This window comes from Ursus maritimus, unplaced genomic scaffold (genome assembly GCF_017311325.1).
Source record: "Ursus maritimus isolate PB19 unplaced genomic scaffold, ASM1731132v1 scaffold_21, whole genome shotgun sequence".
NCBI classification, from domain to species: domain Eukaryota; kingdom Metazoa; phylum Chordata; class Mammalia; order Carnivora; family Ursidae; genus Ursus; species Ursus maritimus.
This window is the reverse complement of record NW_024424564.1, coordinates 5603729-5624447: the sequence shown is the minus strand read 5'-3', so window position 1 is coordinate 5624447 and position 20719 is coordinate 5603729. Positions and strand designations below refer to the sequence as shown.

Here is a 20719-nt window from a genome sequence, read left to right as displayed (position 1 = left end):
GGTAGTCGATATGTGAAATGTGCCCCAGCATTTAGATTTTCTATTAAAGGCAGTATTGTATGCCAATCGACAATACATTCTTTCAACTAGATTAAAGGGAAAAAGCAGCAAATGAAAAATGTTTCAAATGTTCACATATATTTTTGGCATCCTGGATCCTTGAATGTTGTGAACTAAAATCAAATTCAAGGTTTGTATGCTTTATATACTATACAGGTTCTGACTCTAGAACATGCAAATGCCAATTTTCTTATAACAAGTTACCTTCTGAGAAAAGCTGTAAGGCTATGGTGAATTCCATCAGGAACACACAAAGAAAGTTAACAGACCTACCTTTAAAGCCAATTGTCCATTAATGATTTAAAGGCCAGTATACGAAAAAAATTTCTCATCTAAGCTTGATGTAATTATTACTATGGATGCAGAATACTTTAAGTCTGTCCTTATAATACAATAATTGGAAGAGCTATCAGTTGCCAAATTACCAAAAAATGGGGTAGAGAAAAACAGCAAAAATTTTAATTTTTGACTAACACCAGATTAAAGATATGCATTTTAAAGCAAGTCAAAAAATCTTTTAATATCTAAGGAATAGATCCCAATAGCAGTAAAAAATACTTACATTTAACTGAAAATTGATTTTAGATGGAGTGTGAAATCTAGAACCTGTTTCCACAGCAGCAGTAAGATGAATATAACATTCTGGATTTTAATGATACTAAAAAAGAAAATAACTTTTCCAAGATTGTTTCTTATATCATGATTTGGTTTTTTAATAGGCCCATGTTAATTACCAGGGATAGATTTGAAAATTTGGTTTTCTAAGAATATTACTGCAGTATTTATGCCGCGTTGATACTGCAGCTAAATATCATAGTAATATATGTGGCAGCCTAATGCACATGAACTAGATTATCCAAAAACTAAGTTCAGCCAGTTTTCTTGCAGTATTAGTAGAGCAAAATAAATGACCAACATCCACAAATTTAACATTTGTCATCAATTAACTCACATCCAAAAAATTAAAGAAAACATAATTCATCAAAACAGCAGCAAACTTAAAAGGGATTTATTTGTGATTTCCTATATATATTTAGCTTGTAATTACAAGACTGTAAATGTATTAAGAGACAATTTCTGTTAAAGTTTTCATTGTGTTTCACTTCAAGTACTGCACAAGTTAAAATCTGATAAAGGATTTACATTCGGTTATCTGAAACTCCCCATCTCAGACTTTTGTTTAATGTGGTGGGTACCTTGATCATTTCAATAGACACCACCAGCAGGAAAGTCTCTCTTTTATGGCTTCTAGGACTTTCATTAGTTAGTGTGCATACAGTTTTCGTTTTCTATATCATTGTCATTATCATTGCTATCGTCATCACTTTCTAACGGGATGCCTGTGGCAGCTGAAGCACCTTTAGTTTCTCGGTCAAGAGGAAAAAAGCCAGTTCCACTGAAAGTGTCTTGTCTCTGGTAGAAGAGTACATATGCCGCTTTGGACTGTTGAAACAAACAAAGCATGTTAATATGGTCATGATTCTCAAAGATCTCATTAAGTATACTATGAATTTTTCAGCTGGTAACCGAATTTGGTGACAGGGCATAGATCAAATAGAAAAACCACACATGGTCAAATGGAAGTTACTGAAATTGGTTTAAATATAAGATGACTTCTATATATAATAAAGGAAGAATAGTCACTAGAATTAACATTTTTACTCTCTATTACATTGGTTGAACAGATAAGTAAATTTAACTATATCACAGATTAACCTAGTTACTCTAACATGAAACAATTCTATGCCTCTTCCCTTCCATCTCTAAGGAAAAGGTAAGCTTCTTTCTAATACTAATCGCTTCACTTTAAGTTTGCTTTAGAGTCCAGCTTTTCCTACTGTCTTAAGGATATTGCTCCATTCATCATCACCGTGTTAATCTTTAGTAAGTTCTTACCTAGTGGACTACTTGGCATAATAAATACTCGTCTTTCCCATCCTAAATCCCTACCACCTTCCTCCAGCTGCCAGGATGGCAGACAGAGTCATGGAATGTTCATTTTTCACAATTCAGTATGATCTGTTGCCCCAATCATTCTAATGAAATGCCCTTCACTAGGGGCAATAACCTGCTATAGACAAATTAAATGGGTGCTTTTTAAAGTTCTTTTAGTCAATCTCTCTGTAGCATTTAATGCTTTACTACTCCTCTTTCCCGAATCAAATAATTTTTGGCTTTTGTGACACTCCTTTTCCTTAGATCTTCTTCTTCTTCTTTTTAAAAATTTATTTGACAGAGAGAGACAGACAGCGAGAGGGAACACAAGCAGGGGGAGTGGGAGAGGAAGAAGCAGGCTCCTAGCAGAGGAGCCTGATGTGGGGCTTGATCCCAGAACGCTGGGATCACGCCCTGAGCCGAAGGCAGACGCTTAACGACTGCGCCACCCAGGCGCCCCTTTCCTTAGATCTTCTATCTCCATAGTTGTTTCTGACTTTTTTGTGGGCTCATTAAGTCCTAACCTTAAAAAAAAAATCATGTTCGGTCCTCTGCCCACCACTCTTTCTCAATCTGTATCTTCTCACTAGGTCATTCATTAAAACCTATGGCTTCAACTGCTACCAAAGATTAATGATGCAAATTTAAAATTTAAGCTAGTTCTCACTCCTGGATTCTAGTGCTGTTAGTCCCACAACCTAGTGGAAATTTCCCCAGAGCTATCATACAGGTAGCTCAAATTTCAACAGCGAATTTTCTTCCTATATTTCCTATTGTGGTAAATGCTGAAGTTAAGTCATCCTCAACTTCTCCCTCTTTGCATTTCTATGTCTTTATTTATATCCAATCTTGATCAAATTCTATTAATTCTATCCAGGAACTATCTTATAAATCCATTTCCCCCTTGTCTATACATTACTACCACAACTTTAAATTTAGAAGCTTGTATGGCAAAAATGACATGACAGCTTTCTTTTTGCTGGAGGCTGTAATGGTCTTTCTGCTTCTTTTCTCAGTGCCTTCCAAATTTAATAATGTTCTATTGCTTAATAATCACCCATGCTTCTCACAGTCTTTAAGAAAAGCTCTAAACCGTGTAAAATATCATCTTTTTTGATGATTGCCAACTTTAGCTTTAGCCTGATTTCTGCCCCATACTCTTAACAAGTATGTCCTTTCAGTAATACTAAATTATTTGCTGTTTTCCTAAATACCATGTTCTGTCATGCCTCCTTGCTTTTGTAGCTACTGTTTTCTCTGCTTAGAACACCTTTACTTCTTTTGTTTAATTTACTTCCATTTGCAAAGTTGAAGACTCAGGTCAAACACTGCTTTCTCATGCAAACTTCCATACACTGGTCCTATCTTCTTAAACCCTAAATCAGTGGAGAGATGGCTGTCCTGTTTCCATGTAGTCAAGATGTTTAATAGTACTTATGATACAGCTGTTAATTTACTTCCTGTCATCTCTGGACTTTAAGCCTCTTGAAGTTAGAGATAGCTGTCTTTTAATCTTGTTTAGAATTGAGTCCTATATAAAGAAGTTACTCAAATAATTGTTACTAAATCAAGTTATCATCACTTTAGGCAATTTCAGGATGTTTTGGTTGGGAGATTTAGACAGAAGAACACAACTGAAAAAAAAAGTGATGGCTGAGACTTGAAATCAGAAGTCTAAATATAAACTGGAAATGTAATTAACTTAGGCATATACATATTTAAAAAATAATGGCATTCAAGTCTCTTTGTTTTGTGTTATAGCTATAGGGAGATAAGCAACAGTACATAATACATATACACATGTAGATAAGTATATAAAATATCTGTAGAGAAACAACTCAAAATTATTTCATATCTGTTCACCCAATGATGGGTTAAAACTATGCCAATAATTGGGCTCAGAAGTTTATTAATTTATTAAACTGAACAATAGAAGTTGAAGACTTTTAAGGCATTACAAACTAAAGAAAAAGCTAGTTTCTGTCCTCAAAGAATATGAAATTTAAATGGGAAATACGAGCTCCATGCTCACAGCAGCAAATACTACACTTTTCACTATTTGTACTATTGTGATTAAGCAGTCAAATTTTAGAAAGGCAAACTTTAATAGTAAAATAAACCCTTATTATTAAGCCAAGTCTTAGCTTTCTTCTTAGAATAAACCTGTCATCCCCTCACCAATCAATATTTGATAATAAAAATATGCTCTGCTGGGAAGCAAAACAAATACCAATATTTTGGCTGATAAACTGATGCAAATATGAATAGATGTTACTTCCTCATTTTTCTACTATTCAGAAAATATCAGAGTAACAGATCCTCAAGGTTAACTTTTTAAAAAAAATCCTGTAATTTGCTTCATCTAATCACGTAATTTTGAGTCTAAATGTTTAAGTGTTACAAAGGATAAGACTTTACTTTAAAAATCATAGGTATGGCAAGGAAGGCCCTTAAAGAATTTTTTTTTTTTCTATTTTAGTACTCTAATTTTAAGTAGTCAGTGTCCCAAAATGTCTGAACCTATTTTCCAAAGGAAAATTTAATTATTTTCATTAGAAAATGCCATTTTTCATGTTGAAAACTATCAGAAAAATTTTCATGATGCAATTTATGCTTTTGTTAGTGGGCAAATTTGGAGACAAATTTCCACTTAGAGGACACAACTTTACATTTCTTTAAATCAGAGAAAGTCTCTCTTAACTATTAGAAACTGCTAAAATATAGACTGCAGTGTTCCATGGGAGCTTTTAAAAAAGTGGATTCTGTGATTTTCAGGAAATAAAGACACACTTACCACAATCTGGTCTTCAGACGCAGTTGAGACACTACTGTCATCAAAGTAGTACCATTTTCCATCATCTTTATTTTTTGCGAAAGCAGTATCTAATGAAAAAATATAATCACTTCTGTGACTGAAATGATCTATGGTTTCCTGGGGGGAACTCGCAAAACTTTACAATCATCTATATAAGGAATACATATTAAAATTACATGACAATCATCTACACAAAGCCTATCTATTACACATGCAACTGATTCCTACAGTCTAAATGCCTAAGATATTTTTCAAATACGTTGAAATCTGTGACTTTTTCATCCCAAGGACAAACAGAATAGATTTATTATTTTTCAGTTCACAGAATAATACTAATGACAACAAATGGGAATTAACACTTATGAAATGCTTACTGTGGACCAGGTATAGTGTTATGTACTTCACATATATTAATTATCTCATACAAAAGGTATTATTATTCCTCTAACTTTAGAAATGGGGAAAGTGAGGCATCAAGAGAAGTTTAATATGTAACAGTAAAGCTGTTAAGTGGCTGAGTTAGCACTTAAACCCAGGTCTGTCTCTGACTCCAGAGTTTGACATTTTAATCATAATTTAAATTTTGTATGACAAATATTTTTTCAGTAATACTATCCCATTAATTTGTAGTAGTTTTTACACCAAAATCTTTTTCAGTCTTTAACAAAAGCACTGAGCAAGAGAAAAAAAAATTCATTTATCTGTACAATTTTTAAAGATTTGCTTTATCTTTAAAAGTTAAAAATGTCCCCTTTATACATCCCATGCTTTGTCTGAACTATCCAATAACTGAGGAAACAAAGTCACAAACGTCTGCAAAATAATTATTTGCTGTCATAACTTCTAAAAAGTGACACCTTATAGGTTACATCTTCTAAATTGTTCTACCCCTCACAAAACAAAATTATTGCTCTTCTGGGTGTAGCCTATTGTGGGTTTTAAGTTTGTCAGTTGAACTGAAGATGACTGTACCCACAATTAAAACAAACATTAAATAAAAGGACAAGATCTAGCAATAAAATGGTTTATAAGAGACAAATCCAACAAAAAGGCGCCCAGAGTTTGCAAACCAAGTGATACCAAAAGAAAAAATATGTCAAAGACTGGTAAAAGGAACAACAGAGAAAGAAGAGCTACCACTTTAAACATGAATGAAACTAATAATGCAAAACAACTAATAAAATTGTTAGTAGAAATAGATAAATCAACATTTTAATAAGAATTCTGACAAATTCTCAGAAATATAACAAAATATAAAAAATAACTAGAGATAGCAAATATATGAATATAAGTGATAGGCTTCAAATATAAGAGAAATATAGAATACTACGTCTGGATGGGGAATATATGTTTTTCAAGCACACAAACATTTTACAAACAGACCATGTATTAAGGTACATGGACACTTTAATAAACTAAGGATTAATACAATATAGGCAGTATTTCCATTATGTAATAAAATTAAAATTAAGACAAAAGGAGAGCTTTAAAAAAACCCATACGTTTGGAAAAGCATATGATTAAGTGCCCTGGACTAATTAGAAAATCATAAAGGAAATTAAAAATACATACAGAATTTAAAGTAGATGAAACGACTACATTTCAAAGTTTATGGAATAGAGATAAAGCAGTAGTTAGAGGGAAATTTATAGCTTTAATTATAGCCTTAAAGAGAGGAGAAAAAATGTAAAGCAAAAGCTAATAAAGCATTCAAATCAAAAGTTAAAAATAGAGCAACAGAGCAAACACAAAGTAACAAAAAGAAAAACACAACAAAGGGAAGAGAAGAAATCAATGAGAGAGAATACATATGTAATAATAAAAAGAAAAATTTAATAAAGTGGAAAGCTAATTCTTTGAACAGATTAGTAAGATAGACCTCTGGGAAAATGGACTAAAAAGAAAATAGAAGAACAAAAAAGGGACAAAGGCATAGCATAACGGTATTATATGTAACTATTCTCAAACTAGAAAACTTCTAGAAAAATAGAAAATGCCATAAAGCGTACATCTTGGGAAAAAGAAAACTGAATAGATTTCAGTAAGCATGACATAAATAGAAAAATTTATGGGTGTGAAGCCCAGATAATTTTACAGGTGAATTCTACTAGACTTTCATGAATAATTAATTCCTATACTACACTACCTGCTTTAGGATACAGAAAAAGACTAAAATATCTCAGCCTCTTTATTATTAGAGTAGACTGTAATCTTGACTCCAAAGAAAGAGCAATATAAAAAATCAGAAGACCATTTCATTTATGAATGAAATTTTAACACTAACAAAAATTAGTTAACCAAATTCAACTGGGAATTAAAAAAGAATTTTTTTTAAATATACAACATTTATATATTAAAAAAAAAACTTAAAAAGGTAAGGAGGGTTTATCCCAGGAATGCAGATAGTTCAACAGAAAAATCTATCAACTGGAGAGTGTGGACTGGTATAACTGTCCTGGAGAGCCATCTGGCAGTACGTGAATATTCTATAACCCAGCAATCTTACTTCTGGGTATGTTGCGCAAAGAAATTCTCACATGGGGGACTATAAACAATGATGTTTATCAGTCTTGTGGTGGTAGAAAGTTAAAGGCATTTGGATGACCACCATGAAGTGAGCAGAAAAATAAAATATGGTAGATGTAAGTCCTGAGTGGTTAGAAGCAATGAACTAAATGGACACAAAGTAACATGGATAAGTCTTACGAGTTATGAGAAAAATATAAGATCTATAACACAGTATACCAATTATATAAAAATTAATAATGATGCATGATTTGTAACAACACATACACCAAGCACTTTAGGAAGGGAAAGGGGAAGGAGAATGGAAAAGGACAGGAGTCCTGAGAAGAGATGTCCCACGCATTAAACTGAGAAGTATGATTAACTCAATTCTCTACTCCTGATGTTAAAAAAAAAACTGTCAAAAGCTAATTCATTCATTAATCAACATTTATTGACAATTACTATATGTAAAACACATTTTACATTTTCCCTTTTTCTTTTTTAGTAGGCTCCACACCCAATGTAGGGCTCAAATCACAACCCCAAGATCAAGAGTCACATGCTACCGACCAAGCCAGCCAGCCAGCCAGCCAGGCAACCCTACATTTTCCCTTTAAGTAATAAATATCTTAAGGAAAAAGTCTGCAGTCAGCAAACATCATGATTTTAGCAAAATGGTAGTAAACTCACTTACAGTGTCCTCCTCCCATCCCTCCATAGTGGTTGGAAACAGCAATCAAATTATAGCGACAAGGACCTGCATTTGGATTAATTAGGAATTCCGACATATCCAGGTCACTGTTTATTAACAAAGAGATAGAGTTAGTTTTGTTTTCCCTAAATGTCATGAATTCTATTATCTTCTGTCAATGTTACTTGACTCTCATTTATATAAAAAATATCTCTCTCACTAAAGAAATCACTAAGAGTCAAAAAACTAAAACATATCATATATATGTATACACACACACACACACACACACCTGAGTCTGAATATTTTGGCAAGATTTTTCTTAGGGGTTGGAAATTTTAAAACTGTCTACTGACTGCTGTTTATTCAGATTAATGTTTTTATGCTAATACATTTAACTCTCCATATATAGTAAAAGAGTCATCACCATTTGCCATTGGGACCCTTTTAATTTTTCATATTTTTGAAGTCGTTTTTAGTAATTAAGTATTTAAGAACAAATAAACCATAGTGAAAAATAACTTTCACAGAAAAATTATAATAATATAGATATATCTAAACCCCAATATTTGGTCTACATTTTCCTGGTTCTGACAATCTATATACCCCAAGTGGGCAACATTCTTCGAAATGCAACTGTTTGTAAACTGTCATGCATGAAACTGGAACATGACCATTTTATAGCTTATCATTATTCGTTTTTTTTGGACTTGCATCATTAAAAAGCAATAATGATTCTAAATTTCAAAGATACCTCTCATAGATTCCAGCTTATCATTACTTTTGGTTCTTTTTGTACTTAAAACTGTCAAAATGCTATTTTCCTTTTTTCTCTTTAATGTTATATTCTTGAGAAAACTGATGGCTCATAATTTTGTTAAGGAGAAAATTACCATTTTTTTCTGGTAAAAAACTGCAAAATGTTTTTAATTTTAACTTTATAAACAACAATCAGAAATAAGCAATCCAAAGAATGTTTTCAATATTACATCCATTTCCTTCTAATCACACACACCTGCCTAAGGCAGTTGTCTAGTTATTAACTGTATCAAACACCTGGTGCACAAATATGAAATATAAAAGAATACTATCAATGTTCTTTTAGCAAAATGGGAGAGTGCCAAGTTATTGTGTGATGCAAAATATTGTGTGATGAAGTCCTTCCTGGACCATGTGAACGAGAAATATACAATTTCATTTTTGTCTTATGAATTCTCAATTAAATTTAGTGAAAGCTTAAAAAAAAAAAGGACTATAAAGATGCTGTCTCCAGACTTTTTACAAAAATGATGTAATACTCTAAACAATGCAATAAACTGAAGTATGACACAACAGGGATGACTGATTACTGTGTCATCCTTTTCAGCAATTACATTATTCTCTTTCATATTACTTCAGTTTTTTAAAAAGCATACTTAGGAATAACTGATGATTAATGATGAAATAATTCCTAGGAAAAATAAAATCACTCTGATTCCATAGAATATCTTAGATTTATAAACAGTGCCAATGGACCCATATAATAATGTAATACAGAATTACTTTTATTCTGTTGTTTAAAAAGATATATTTTCTCTTTGCTCTCTGAAAAATATCTAAAAAGGAATAAAAATTCTTACTGATTCTTACAAATTTTTAGAACTACTCACAAATACACTCAAAAACTGAAGTTGGATCCAATGCTACCTGATGTTTGTTAAGAACCTATAGTTGCCCAATGTTTATAAAGCATAATCAAAACTTACTTGATGGGAAAATCAACTAAAGTATCCAATTTGTCTCTCATGTATCGACTGTAAGAAAATCGCTTGAGATGTACCACAAGTACTGGAGGCAGGGACCATAAATCCAGTTTCTTTGTGGCTTGCTGATGTTCTTTACAATTTGGACAATACCTAAAAATAAAGAGAAATATTTAAAGCTTGCTAGAGGTAATGAAAATAATAGATAAAAAAACACTCAGCAAGTTTTACATTTATTCAGTGGGCAATCACTATATGCCTAATATATACCAGACTTAGATAGATACATAGATAGATAGATAGATAGGTATATCTATCTATCTTCAGTAAATCAAATTGGTTTAGAATATTATAAATTAATATGTAAACAGGTATTCAAAGAAATGATGAAGGCTAGATTACTTACATTTTAGTAAGCTAAAAGAACACAAACCTATATTGAGATCTAAGTATTAGAAAATCTCAAAACTTCTGGGCTCTAACGGACTTAGTAACACCACAAAACATGTTTTCCTAAAAACGTTTCTATCAAAACAGCTGCACAGCAAAAAATTCTTGGGAAAAGTAACTAAAATTACCCATTGTAAAATGGCTACTATAAAAATATAGTAATGAGATTAAAGCTTAACATTATAATACTTTTAAACATCTGAATCATTTTTCTTTTTAAAGATTTTATTTATTTATTTGAGAGAGAGATAGTGACAGAGACAGAGAGATAGAGCACAAGTGGGGAGGAGATGAAGAAACAGGCTCCCGGCTGAGCCAGGAGCCTGAGGCAGGGCTTGATCCCAGGACTCTGGGATTGTGACCTGGGCCAAAGGCAGACGCTTAACCCACTGAGCCACCCAGGTGCCCCTTGAATCACTTTTAACTATTATCATTTAAAGAAATGCTTATTATTTAAAATATCAAAGGGAATTTAGTTACCACTTATTCAACTTCACATATCACATACCTCAGTATAAATCCTTAAAAAATAATTAGAAGTAATTTTTTAACTTTGTCTCTTACCAGGGATCTTCAGCACCTAGCTTTTCTTTTGTTGTAAAAAGCTCAATGCAATCTTTTAACTTCACAAACGGTTTTTTAGGAGGCTTATATTCCACACTTTCATGCTTTTCAAAATCCTAAAGAGAAGTATTTCTTGAGTTAAGAGAACAAATGAAACAAAACTCATTTTAGTGATACCATCTTACTATGAATAGTAATGAAAAACCCCTAAATTTTCTCAAAAGAATTATAAAGCCTATTTCAGCTGAGATTTACACCACACTTCTAAAAAACTTCTATATAGACACCTACATGGATGATTAAAACTGTTAAAAGAAAGCATGATTGTAAACCAACAAGGCTTTTCTAGTACATAACCATTTTTCTACTAGCAAAATACATCTGGTAGAAGCAAAAGAGTGTAACAAAATTGTGATCAACATGGGAAAGATATGGGACGAGTGATGACTTACCTCAGCAGCATTTTCATCAAAATATCTTTTTTTCAAATCAGGATCCCAATCCAAAGCAAGAAAAGATCTTTCTAAGATGGAAAACATATTTTTTTCTTTAAAACTTAATATGCCTTCATTAAAATTAGTATATTTTAATGTTAAGATATTTACTACAATAAACAATCTTTTCTATTTGCACTAGGTGATCAGGATAAGTTGCTGTTTCCAAGCCATTAAAAATTTAAGGAGTTAAAAAAAAGATACAAAATTTAAGCATAAGTCTAACCTCCATTTAATAAGCAGTGACGTGTTTTAGTATACTTAGAGATTAAGACTTTTCATTTAAGATATAAATACAGACTTATAAAGTAAATGTTACTTTTCATGACTGCTCAATTTCACCGTTTTCACCTAAAATAATAACATGCTTTGCTCAAGTTCAGTGTTCAAGCCAGTTTTCACACTTACCATCTAGCCTAAGCTGCCTTTCATCAAATCTTATATGCCTGGTATCATCTTTGATGTAGTTGATATCAGTATTGCCTAAATTGTTGAACTGGAATGTAAACAATCTTTTTTTGTGTCCCGTGAGTTGACCTTTGCAAGTTTCCTCAGTACATAATCCATTTTCAGAATCATTATCTCCTCCAACTGAATCTTCAGACTGACTGTTTTCATTCTCGGAGGGAAGTTCTTGATCCTGGCTGGATTCATCATCTGGCTCATCTGTTTCCATTTCACCTAATTTTAGATATTAGAAGTCTTTAAATAAACCCAATGCTACATTTAAAAGTTATTAATATTAACATTATTTTTCCCAGGCTTGAAGAGATTTTTTAGTTCCTTAATCCCCATCTTCTTTTTTTCTGAGGCAATAATCCACGTGAAAGGTTTTATAATTTAACAGTAAAGTCTTACTTGGTGAGCCTTCTTCATGTATGCCATTTGGGCCATTCCCATTAATATTTTGGTCCTTACAGCAGTGTAGGGATCCTTCGGTTTCTTCAGTTTCAGTAGATATTTTGACATATCGGCTTAAATAAAATCAGAAATCAAACAAATGAAGGTAAAAACTTAAAAAAAAAAGTTTTCCATTCTTTCAGTAAAACAAAACTTTTTAATGGAGTAATAGTGGTCATTTAGTAGATTCAAGGATAAATTAAACTCAGGATATAGTACCGTAAGTGCAAGTGACTAATCATTTCTGTTTTGGCTGTCTTCATTAAAAGAAAGAAGGTGATTTGTTACTTCTAGGGTTTTAACATCTATGTTAAAAGTTTGTGGCAAATAATTTCTTGACTTAAACTTATTATATAAATATCCTCATTTAGATGATATATGTATTATTACTAAGATCACTTACAACTGTATAATGTGATCTTTATGTATGGATTATGGGACTATAATGATTAAAATTGGTATGCAAGAAGAACACTATGTCAGTTACAAAGGATAAAATAAAAGGGATCATATGGCAGTTTTGATTATATCAAATCAAGGTTTTAGGAAGACAAAAAGGGGTTGGCTTAAAATACTATCAACCATGAAAGTTTATCCTTTTAAATAAAACCATTAGTAGGAGTTCTTGAACTGGCAAAGTGTATAAAGAAACGAAGCATCTGAAATTTCTTATAATTTCAGAGTGCATGTATGACAAATTCCTATTTTCTTCCAACTGTAAACTGGTTTGAAACAGCTAGAAGAATTCATGCTTTCTGGGTTTGCAATTACCTCAGTAATGTGTTTAACATGATCAGGAAACTGAATTAAACTATAATTTGATTTTGTAAATTGCTACCTGTTTAAACAAAGTTGAGATAATACAAGCTTATCAAATTATATTCTGATAGTACACTGCACATTTATTTATTTGTTTGTTTTAAAGATTTTATTTATTTGACAGAGAGACAGCCAGCGAGAGAGGGAACACAAGCAGGGGGAGTAGGAGCGGAAGAATCTGGCTCCCAGCGGAGAAGCCTGATGTGGGGCTCGATCCCAGGACTCTGGGATCACGCCCTGAGCCGAAGGCAGATGCTTAATGACTGAGCCTCCAGGTGCCCCTGCACATTTATTTTTAACTAGTCTATCATTCATTTTTAATGTAGAATTGTCTGCCACTTACCACATTCTCAAAAGCAGGAGATTATAGAGTTTATCTTCAGTATTATTTCGTGGCACAGCCATAAGAAAAGGTTGACCAAAAAGTGAAGAGCCAGTATGGTGGGTATAACTTGAGTGTCTAAATTTTTCTCTTAGGCAAACAGGAATAATCACATGCTCTGTATCTTCTGTCCTATTGATGTTAATTTCAAACCTATAAGGACAAAACTGACCATAAATTCTGAAACTTTTATGTTATTTCTTCTGAATTTTTTTCCCAAGTAATTTTTGCACAATGAATTTTATACTTACACATAAATATCATCCCGTTCCATAATACTACTAAGGTTTTCATCCATAGCGAATATTCTGTGAAATCTATGATTGTATATATCAGTAACTATCATCTAAAAGGAAATAAATTTCTATTAAGCTGGTTTTACATCACTGAAAAACTAAACTCCAACTTATATACTTCAAACCCAGAAACACCTTACCTTATCTGCAGGTACTCCTGACAAAGCAGACAATGCTGTACAAAGATCAAGTATGTTTCCAATTTTGGGGACAACCACTTTGTACTAAAAAACAAAAAAAGTGTAGTGAATTTATTACTTTGGAAAAAATACTCGGTAGATGAAACTGAACTCACGGATGCTTCCTCACATTCACTTGGTATTTGGTTTACAGTGTCTTTTTCCAATCCTACCATAATCCTAGCTGACAATGTCTATATGGATAATTTATCTTAGCCTTACTGTTCCTTGGCTCTTTGATTCAAAGACCCACACTTACATTCATCTGTAGTTCACTTCTTGCACTCTGTCATATACTTGCTCCATCTCTGATATCTTAAACTCTTATCAGACTAACCATTAATTACTTTTCCTGGAAACTCATTCTTTCCCATTCTTGGCTTGCATTTAGAGCTCTAGTCCTTTTAATTCTCAATTTTCTCCTGGTTTAAGCTTCCTACTGTCTTCATGCCCTTCCATCTAGATCCCAAATGATTCATCACTTCAACTACCGCACTGCAAAACCTTAACTATTTTGTTATTCAATTTTATTCTTGCTATACTTTTTTAGAGCTGTTCAGATCTGCTGCAGAAAACTGACCAACTTTAGAGACTGGTTTGCTACAAATTCACAGTGCTCAAGTCTTAACTGATCATTCAACACTAGCCAGAAATTCTGTGCATCCCTTATTTGCTTCTTCCTTCATTTCTCTCAGTAACTATATAAAATCTCCACCATTCCTTAGGCTTCCTATTTTACCACCTCTCCCTTCACTATCCATAGAATAGAAACAAACAAACAAACAAACAAAAAGGCTACTGGATAGGAAAATCTCCAACTTTGTGTCCTCCAACAAACCTTCTAAAAGATCCTTTCTCCGTGTCTTTCTACACATGGAAAGAGAATCAGGTGTCACCCTTCCCATCTAAGGCTAACCCTAGCATCTATGCTCTGAATCCTATCCTGTTCTATTTCCTCGGGAACCAGCAATCATCCTTTATCCCATTTTGCCCCGATTCTTATATAAGCAATGGAATAATTTACAAGTCTCTCAAAAAAAAAAAAAAAAAAAAAAGGAAAGAAAGAAAAGAGAAACCAGTCCCTCACTGCCTTCCCTCTATCTCCTTTTCTCCTCTGCTTTATAAATAACCTTGTTAAAAGTAACGTCTACACTGATTATCTTAACTTCCTCACTTCACATTCACTTACTAATCCACCCCTAGCTTTTGTCCTCATCTTCAATCTGTTACCAAAGTTGTCAAATTCCTCATCAAGTGGGTTAACTCAGCTAATTTCCCTTTCCTCTCTAGCTGGTTAAAGCACACTGTTAATAAGCCTATCATTTTGTATTTGAATTGTTACTTCCTCCAAGTAGAAAAAAAATGCCCAATTCCTCTGTACTGACCATGGCTCCAATCTCCACAAATTTGTAGTTTTGGTCACCAACTGAGAAAAGAGGTATACTAATGAAATTCATATTGCTGGAAAAACAATTTAAAACCCAAATTATGGGAGAACATTCAATACATGCCTTATAGGCTAATGTGAAATTTGAATGCAATCTGTCCCTATGTAATAAAGATTACTCTATATTACTAGCATGGGAGAGTACTGTCTTTAACAAATGTACTGTAGAAAAAGTGTATTTATTTTTTTGTTGCAATAAATTTTTACTTATTGTTTTATGCTTCTCTCTCATTCCATTACACTCACTGGCATATATTTACAAGCTTACATACTAGAGAGGTAAGACTATGTATATGTAGTTTAGCATTGCTATGGTTTCCCTCTACTGAAAAGAATTAACAATTCTATGCTTATTAAAGGGTGTGATCATAGAAATGTGAACATATATTCCTGCGGCCAAAAATAAAAGCACACCTTTCCTTGCCCTGTTCAATATTCTTAGTACTACTGAATGAAATACTGACATGAGGGCATCGGGTTCAATGAGTTCATGAGGGAAACATATAAAGAAGTAGCAGAAGAAACAGGGAAAATTTGCACTACTAAGTGCATGACTAGTCTTTACTAGATTTTACTTTGAATGAAAGGATTATACTTTTATTATGAACACTCCATTTATATGCTTGTTGACAGTAAACCCAAACACTTACACTAAATTAATGGTAAGATTATAACTTTGTTCAAAAGCAGACCTTTCATACAGATCTCATGATACTGCTATTGGCTGAATTGTGTCCCTTTAAAATTTATGTGTTGAAGCCCTAACCACCTATGTGACAGTATTTGGAGAGGGGGATTTTGGGTGGTTTAGATGAGATCAAAAGGTGAGGTCCTCATGATGGGATTAGTGCCCTTATAAGGAGATGCCAGAGAGCTTATGTGCATACAGGTGCTCTCTCTCTGCTCTCTCTCTAAACACAGTGAGGACAAGGTTGTCTATAAATCAGGAAGAGAGTCTGCACTAGATACCAACCATGCTGGTACTGTTGATCTGAAGACTTCCAGCCTCCAGAATTGTGAGAAAATAAATTTCCGTTGTTTAAAGCCACTAAGTTTATGGCATTTTGTTGCAGCATCCTGAGCAGACTATTGTAACTACTATGCTCTAAGAAACTGCACTATCTGTCTGGAACTCTAAACTAAAGATCTTCAGTAAACAGTCCTCTACAGCAGGAACCACATCTGCTCTGTTTGCCAAACAGAGCTTCACACTCTCATGAGGCGCCTAACACATATTTCAGTGAATATAATTTTTGAATATTTCTGCATTAGTAGTACTGCAAGTCATGGGGGTTGGAAATACAAAGATTTACAAAGTCCCTATCCTCAAAGAACTCATGGTCTAGTGGAGAGAAGATAAGTAAATCAAAGGTCATAATAAAATTTATAAGTGCGATAATAGAACTGAACTGAAGGTAGAAGAGGAAGAACTACTTTTGTTAGAGTGGTTCAAATGTCAGAAAAGGATTAATCGATAAATGAAGGTTGAAAATAGAGTGCTTTGCTTAAAACATAACTGAAGCAAGTATTTATAGCTGAACTAAATTTCTATTTCTCTTCCAAGTTCTTAAATGCCTAAAAATTATAGGTATTTAAGTATACCATTATCAAATCATGAATCAAAATGTATGGTATTAGTTTTACTTCCAACAGCCACTAGAAAAAAATTATAATTAACATTAAAGTTCAAGTTGGAAAATAGGAAAAATGTTGTTAATCTGTTAAGCTCATATTTATCCTAACATTGTAAAATTGAACCTCTCATTTTTCTTTCATAAGTAAAAGACTTTGAGAATTTTTTTTTACAAATAATGATACTTTACACATCCCTCAACTTTTCAATACTCTAAAAAGTTGTACTAATTTCCAAAGTATTTAGCTTATAAAATCTCTTACACAAATAAACTTATTATTGAATTGTGCTTGAGACACAAGGTCTCAACACTAAGTTTTTATATAAGTAACAAATGCAAAGAAAATAATCATGACTTACCTGCATAGGTTTGGTAAGTGGATCCATTCTAACTAAGTATACTTCCAAGGTGCGTTCCTTTTTCATGGGCAATGGAAGTGTTAAGTAACAAAAAGGATCAAATGTTACAGAAATCTTAGCACATTCAGGACAAACTAAAGTTGATTTGAAAAGCCCGTGAAATATATCTACTATGATAGAATCATTTCTTTTTAAATGGTTTTCCCAGGCTTCTTCAGCAACTATCTGTAAGAAAAACAGACACATATTACACGGAGATACCACATTATTGTACCAGTGGTGACAATAATATCATTAAATTTACCTTATCTGGCCTTCCATCCGCATCTTTTAATTGTATATACGGTTTTTTCCTAATTCTATTCAAATCCTCATGTAATCCATCTAATAGGAAAGCTAATAGCTCTTGACAGTCCTGCTGCTGATATCCAGAGAACTGAGGTGCAAAACGTCCTACTTGTGTCTGTAAGAAAAGCAAAACTACAAAATCAGTTATAGGGACAAGACTGATTAAAAAAAAATTGATTCTCCTTATTCACAGATTTCATATTTTGTGAATTTACTGACTGCTAACATTTATTTGTAGCCCCCAAATTAACTTGTGGTACTTTTGCAGTCATTTACAGATATGATAATTACATATACATAAGTACATATAATTACATATCTAAAATAAAAAAACTAATCTGTAATACAGAAAAGACCTGAGGAAAGAATGAGAAAATATGGTAAAGTTTTGTACAAAATTGGATATTCTAAAGACTACTAAAATTCAATAATATGTCTGGGTCACTAGAAAAAATTACAAGGCTCTCATTTAGTTTCTGTGTGTAAAAAAGAGGATAAATCTCAGATACAACAGGAATGTTTGCGTTCATATATAATTCTCCTATTTGTAGTCCTAAGTATTTTTTTTGATCAAACTGAAAAATGTGAAAGAAAAAGTCAGATACGAAGAGCCTGTTTACACATAATTTTAAGACAGTAACTAGGTAAAACAAAACTAATTGGAATCATGGGTAAGGGTTGAGAAATAGTTTGTCTAAACTAGCTTGTCCAAAGCTTAGAAAGTTAAAGAAGATAAATGTAGTAGTGTTTTTTTTTTTAAGAACTAGTATATAGTTAATAAAATGTTGCCTAGATGTCCTATATGAGTATCATTTAAGTTGTGTCAAAAAATAGCTGAAAATTGCTTATTCTCTTCAAAACAGAACTCACCTGTAATAAATACGAAAACTTTATCCCCCTGTTCTTTCTCTCAAATAAAAATCTTTTAAAAAATAGGAAAACTTTTTAACTATATAAAACTAAATTTCAGCTCAATTCTTATTTGAATGACAAACTATACTTGAGGTTTTATTGGTTCTAAGAGGTAACCATTTCACAAATAAGAATAAACTTAAGTTAAAGGATTATACTGAAGATATTTAATTAATATGTAGTGCTGATTTTGCAGACTAGGTTTAATTTCAATAATTTTTCAAACTTACAATGACTCTCAAAATAAACTGAGTTCTTCGACTTCAATGACATGCCCAAATTTAGTCTTTACATTTGTAATAAAAATTTATGTAGGTTTCTCAGATATGTACTGTATTTTAAAGCAACCTGCATATGCTCTGCTGTCTGTCATTTTGTACCATAACAGTGTTTTCCAATTTATTTCTCTCCCCATCCCCCAGAACCTTTTTGAACATTTTTAAGTAATCATCTGTCCCATCCCCCACCCAGGAAATTTAACAGTACAGACATACTGTGTGTCTATTTGTGTTGGGTCCCTATGGAGGGCCACAAATCAATTTAACAGCTATGATTTTTTCACTCCTTCCCCAAAGAACCTATTTTTGTCCTTTTGGGGATGATATAGCCCTTACTGAAAATGTACTCACTATACTAACCTTAAAGGCTCTTGGCGTGACATAGCTAAATTTTCCAGACCACATTTGTTTGATCAATTCAGCGTAAGATTTAGCTATTTCGCCTCTCATTCCTAAGGGATTGTCAAAATTCAGTTCTTCTTGATACTTATCATTGAGGAAATACTCAGTAAGTGGAGGTGTGTTGCTCAAACACTGCAAAGAATAAAACACATTTTCAAGTAAAAGTAACCACACATTAAACATGTTAAAATGAAGAGAGAAACAAACTGACTTGCCATAATGTACAGAGAAAAATTTAAATGATGGCCTCTTGAACTATAAGTAACTAGTCAAATAAACACTCAAATGATGCACTCAACTATTCATTTCCCAAATTTCAAATCAATTACTTAGAATAAATGAAAATGCTAATATTTGTTGCTGTAAAATCTGCATTAATTTTAACCACAGCAAACTACCTGTTAACTGGGAGAGAAGCTCAGAGTTTTCTTTCCTTCTTTTACTTGATTGGTAGAAATTATGGATTGTCTACTCATCCCAGGCACCTGCAAATTAGCCTGAGTAGGTAAAAAACTGAGATAGAGTGCAAGCAAGAAATTAACTTTAAAGAGGTATTTACTTCTTCCATTGTCAATTCCTTATCATGAAAGAGCAGCCTTTACGTTTTCCATTTGGTCAACCATTTTTAGAAGAGACAGAACAGATTAGCTGAGCCAACTTCTGTTATGTGAACTCTGGCTAAGTGCATTCTTACACCATCAAGTTCTTCATTACCATAACAATCCAATTTTCCTTTATGGCAAGATTAAAACTATGAATAAGTTAATTCTCCATCACTTTTTTCATTTAGAATTAACTAATTTGGGATTTAAAATAAAATAGACGGCAGAAGTATAGTTTTTCCATAATATTTTATCTCAAGATGAATACTTTTAAGTTGATAAGACCATACAATTTAATTATAAACCCATTATTAATTTATCAATTAGATGTCTAGAATCACCAAATAGAATATTAATGACTGAGACATATGGTCATATAGGTCACTTTCTTTTGCTGCAGGAAGACATTTGTCTTGGGAGTCAAGTGGCAAAGTACTTAAGTGAAGGTAGTTGCTTCCATATAAAGGAATTGAAACCCATTCTTATGAGAGCTCGGATTTACATTAATGGAAATCAAGGTTTTTCAAAGCTTGCTTACCACTCATTTGGATTAACAGCCTGGGATTAAAGTCTTGGTAGCTATGAAAAGTTCAGCCTGCTCGGTTCATGCAAATTACTTGGGAACCATAAACTATGTCTATATACCATGCACTGTTTGGCTAAAAATTCAAAATTAGGCATTTTTGATTTTTTGAAATAAATTATGAAATTCTATTTTGTGGTTTCAAATATGAATTAATTTATCTTTACTCAAGTAACTATAATATCTATTTTGATATTTTCAATGGAATAAAAATAATACAGCTCAAATTGGTAATCTGGCCCCTATCATTAGGCAAAAAGGGAGAACTATTTATAAAATCATGGAATTTATTATAATTCTTAGGCAACGAAAGCAATAT

General features: G+C 32.6%; 1 protein-coding gene across 3 annotated transcripts in view; it reads right to left on the bottom strand.

Annotated features, from left to right (window-relative positions):
• Nucleotides 1-1053: 1053 nt before the first annotated feature.
• USP15 (ubiquitin specific peptidase 15) overlaps nt 1054-20719 on the bottom strand; it is a 113289-nt gene continuing 93623 nt past the window's right edge. For all 3 annotated transcript variants that reach the window (XM_008684370.2, XM_040637210.1, XM_040637211.1), the window contains 14 exons: nt 19174-19347; nt 17580-17738; nt 17276-17500; nt 13797-13880; nt 13612-13706; nt 13322-13513; nt 12118-12233; nt 11668-11940; nt 11218-11288; nt 10766-10881; nt 9755-9904; nt 8013-8116; nt 4790-4878; nt 1054-1503 (listed from right to left, as the gene is read on the bottom strand). In XM_008684370.2, coding sequence (XP_008682592.2) covers nt 1321-1503; nt 4790-4878; nt 8013-8116; nt 9755-9904; nt 10766-10881; nt 11218-11288; nt 11668-11940; nt 12118-12233; nt 13322-13513; nt 13612-13706; nt 13797-13880; nt 17276-17500; nt 17580-17738; nt 19174-19347 — 2031 coding nt within the window. In that variant the 3' untranslated portion in view covers nt 1054-1320. The remainder of the gene's footprint in view (nt 1504-4789; nt 4879-8012; nt 8117-9754; nt 9905-10765; nt 10882-11217; nt 11289-11667; nt 11941-12117; nt 12234-13321; nt 13514-13611; nt 13707-13796; nt 13881-17275; nt 17501-17579; nt 17739-19173; nt 19348-20719) is intronic.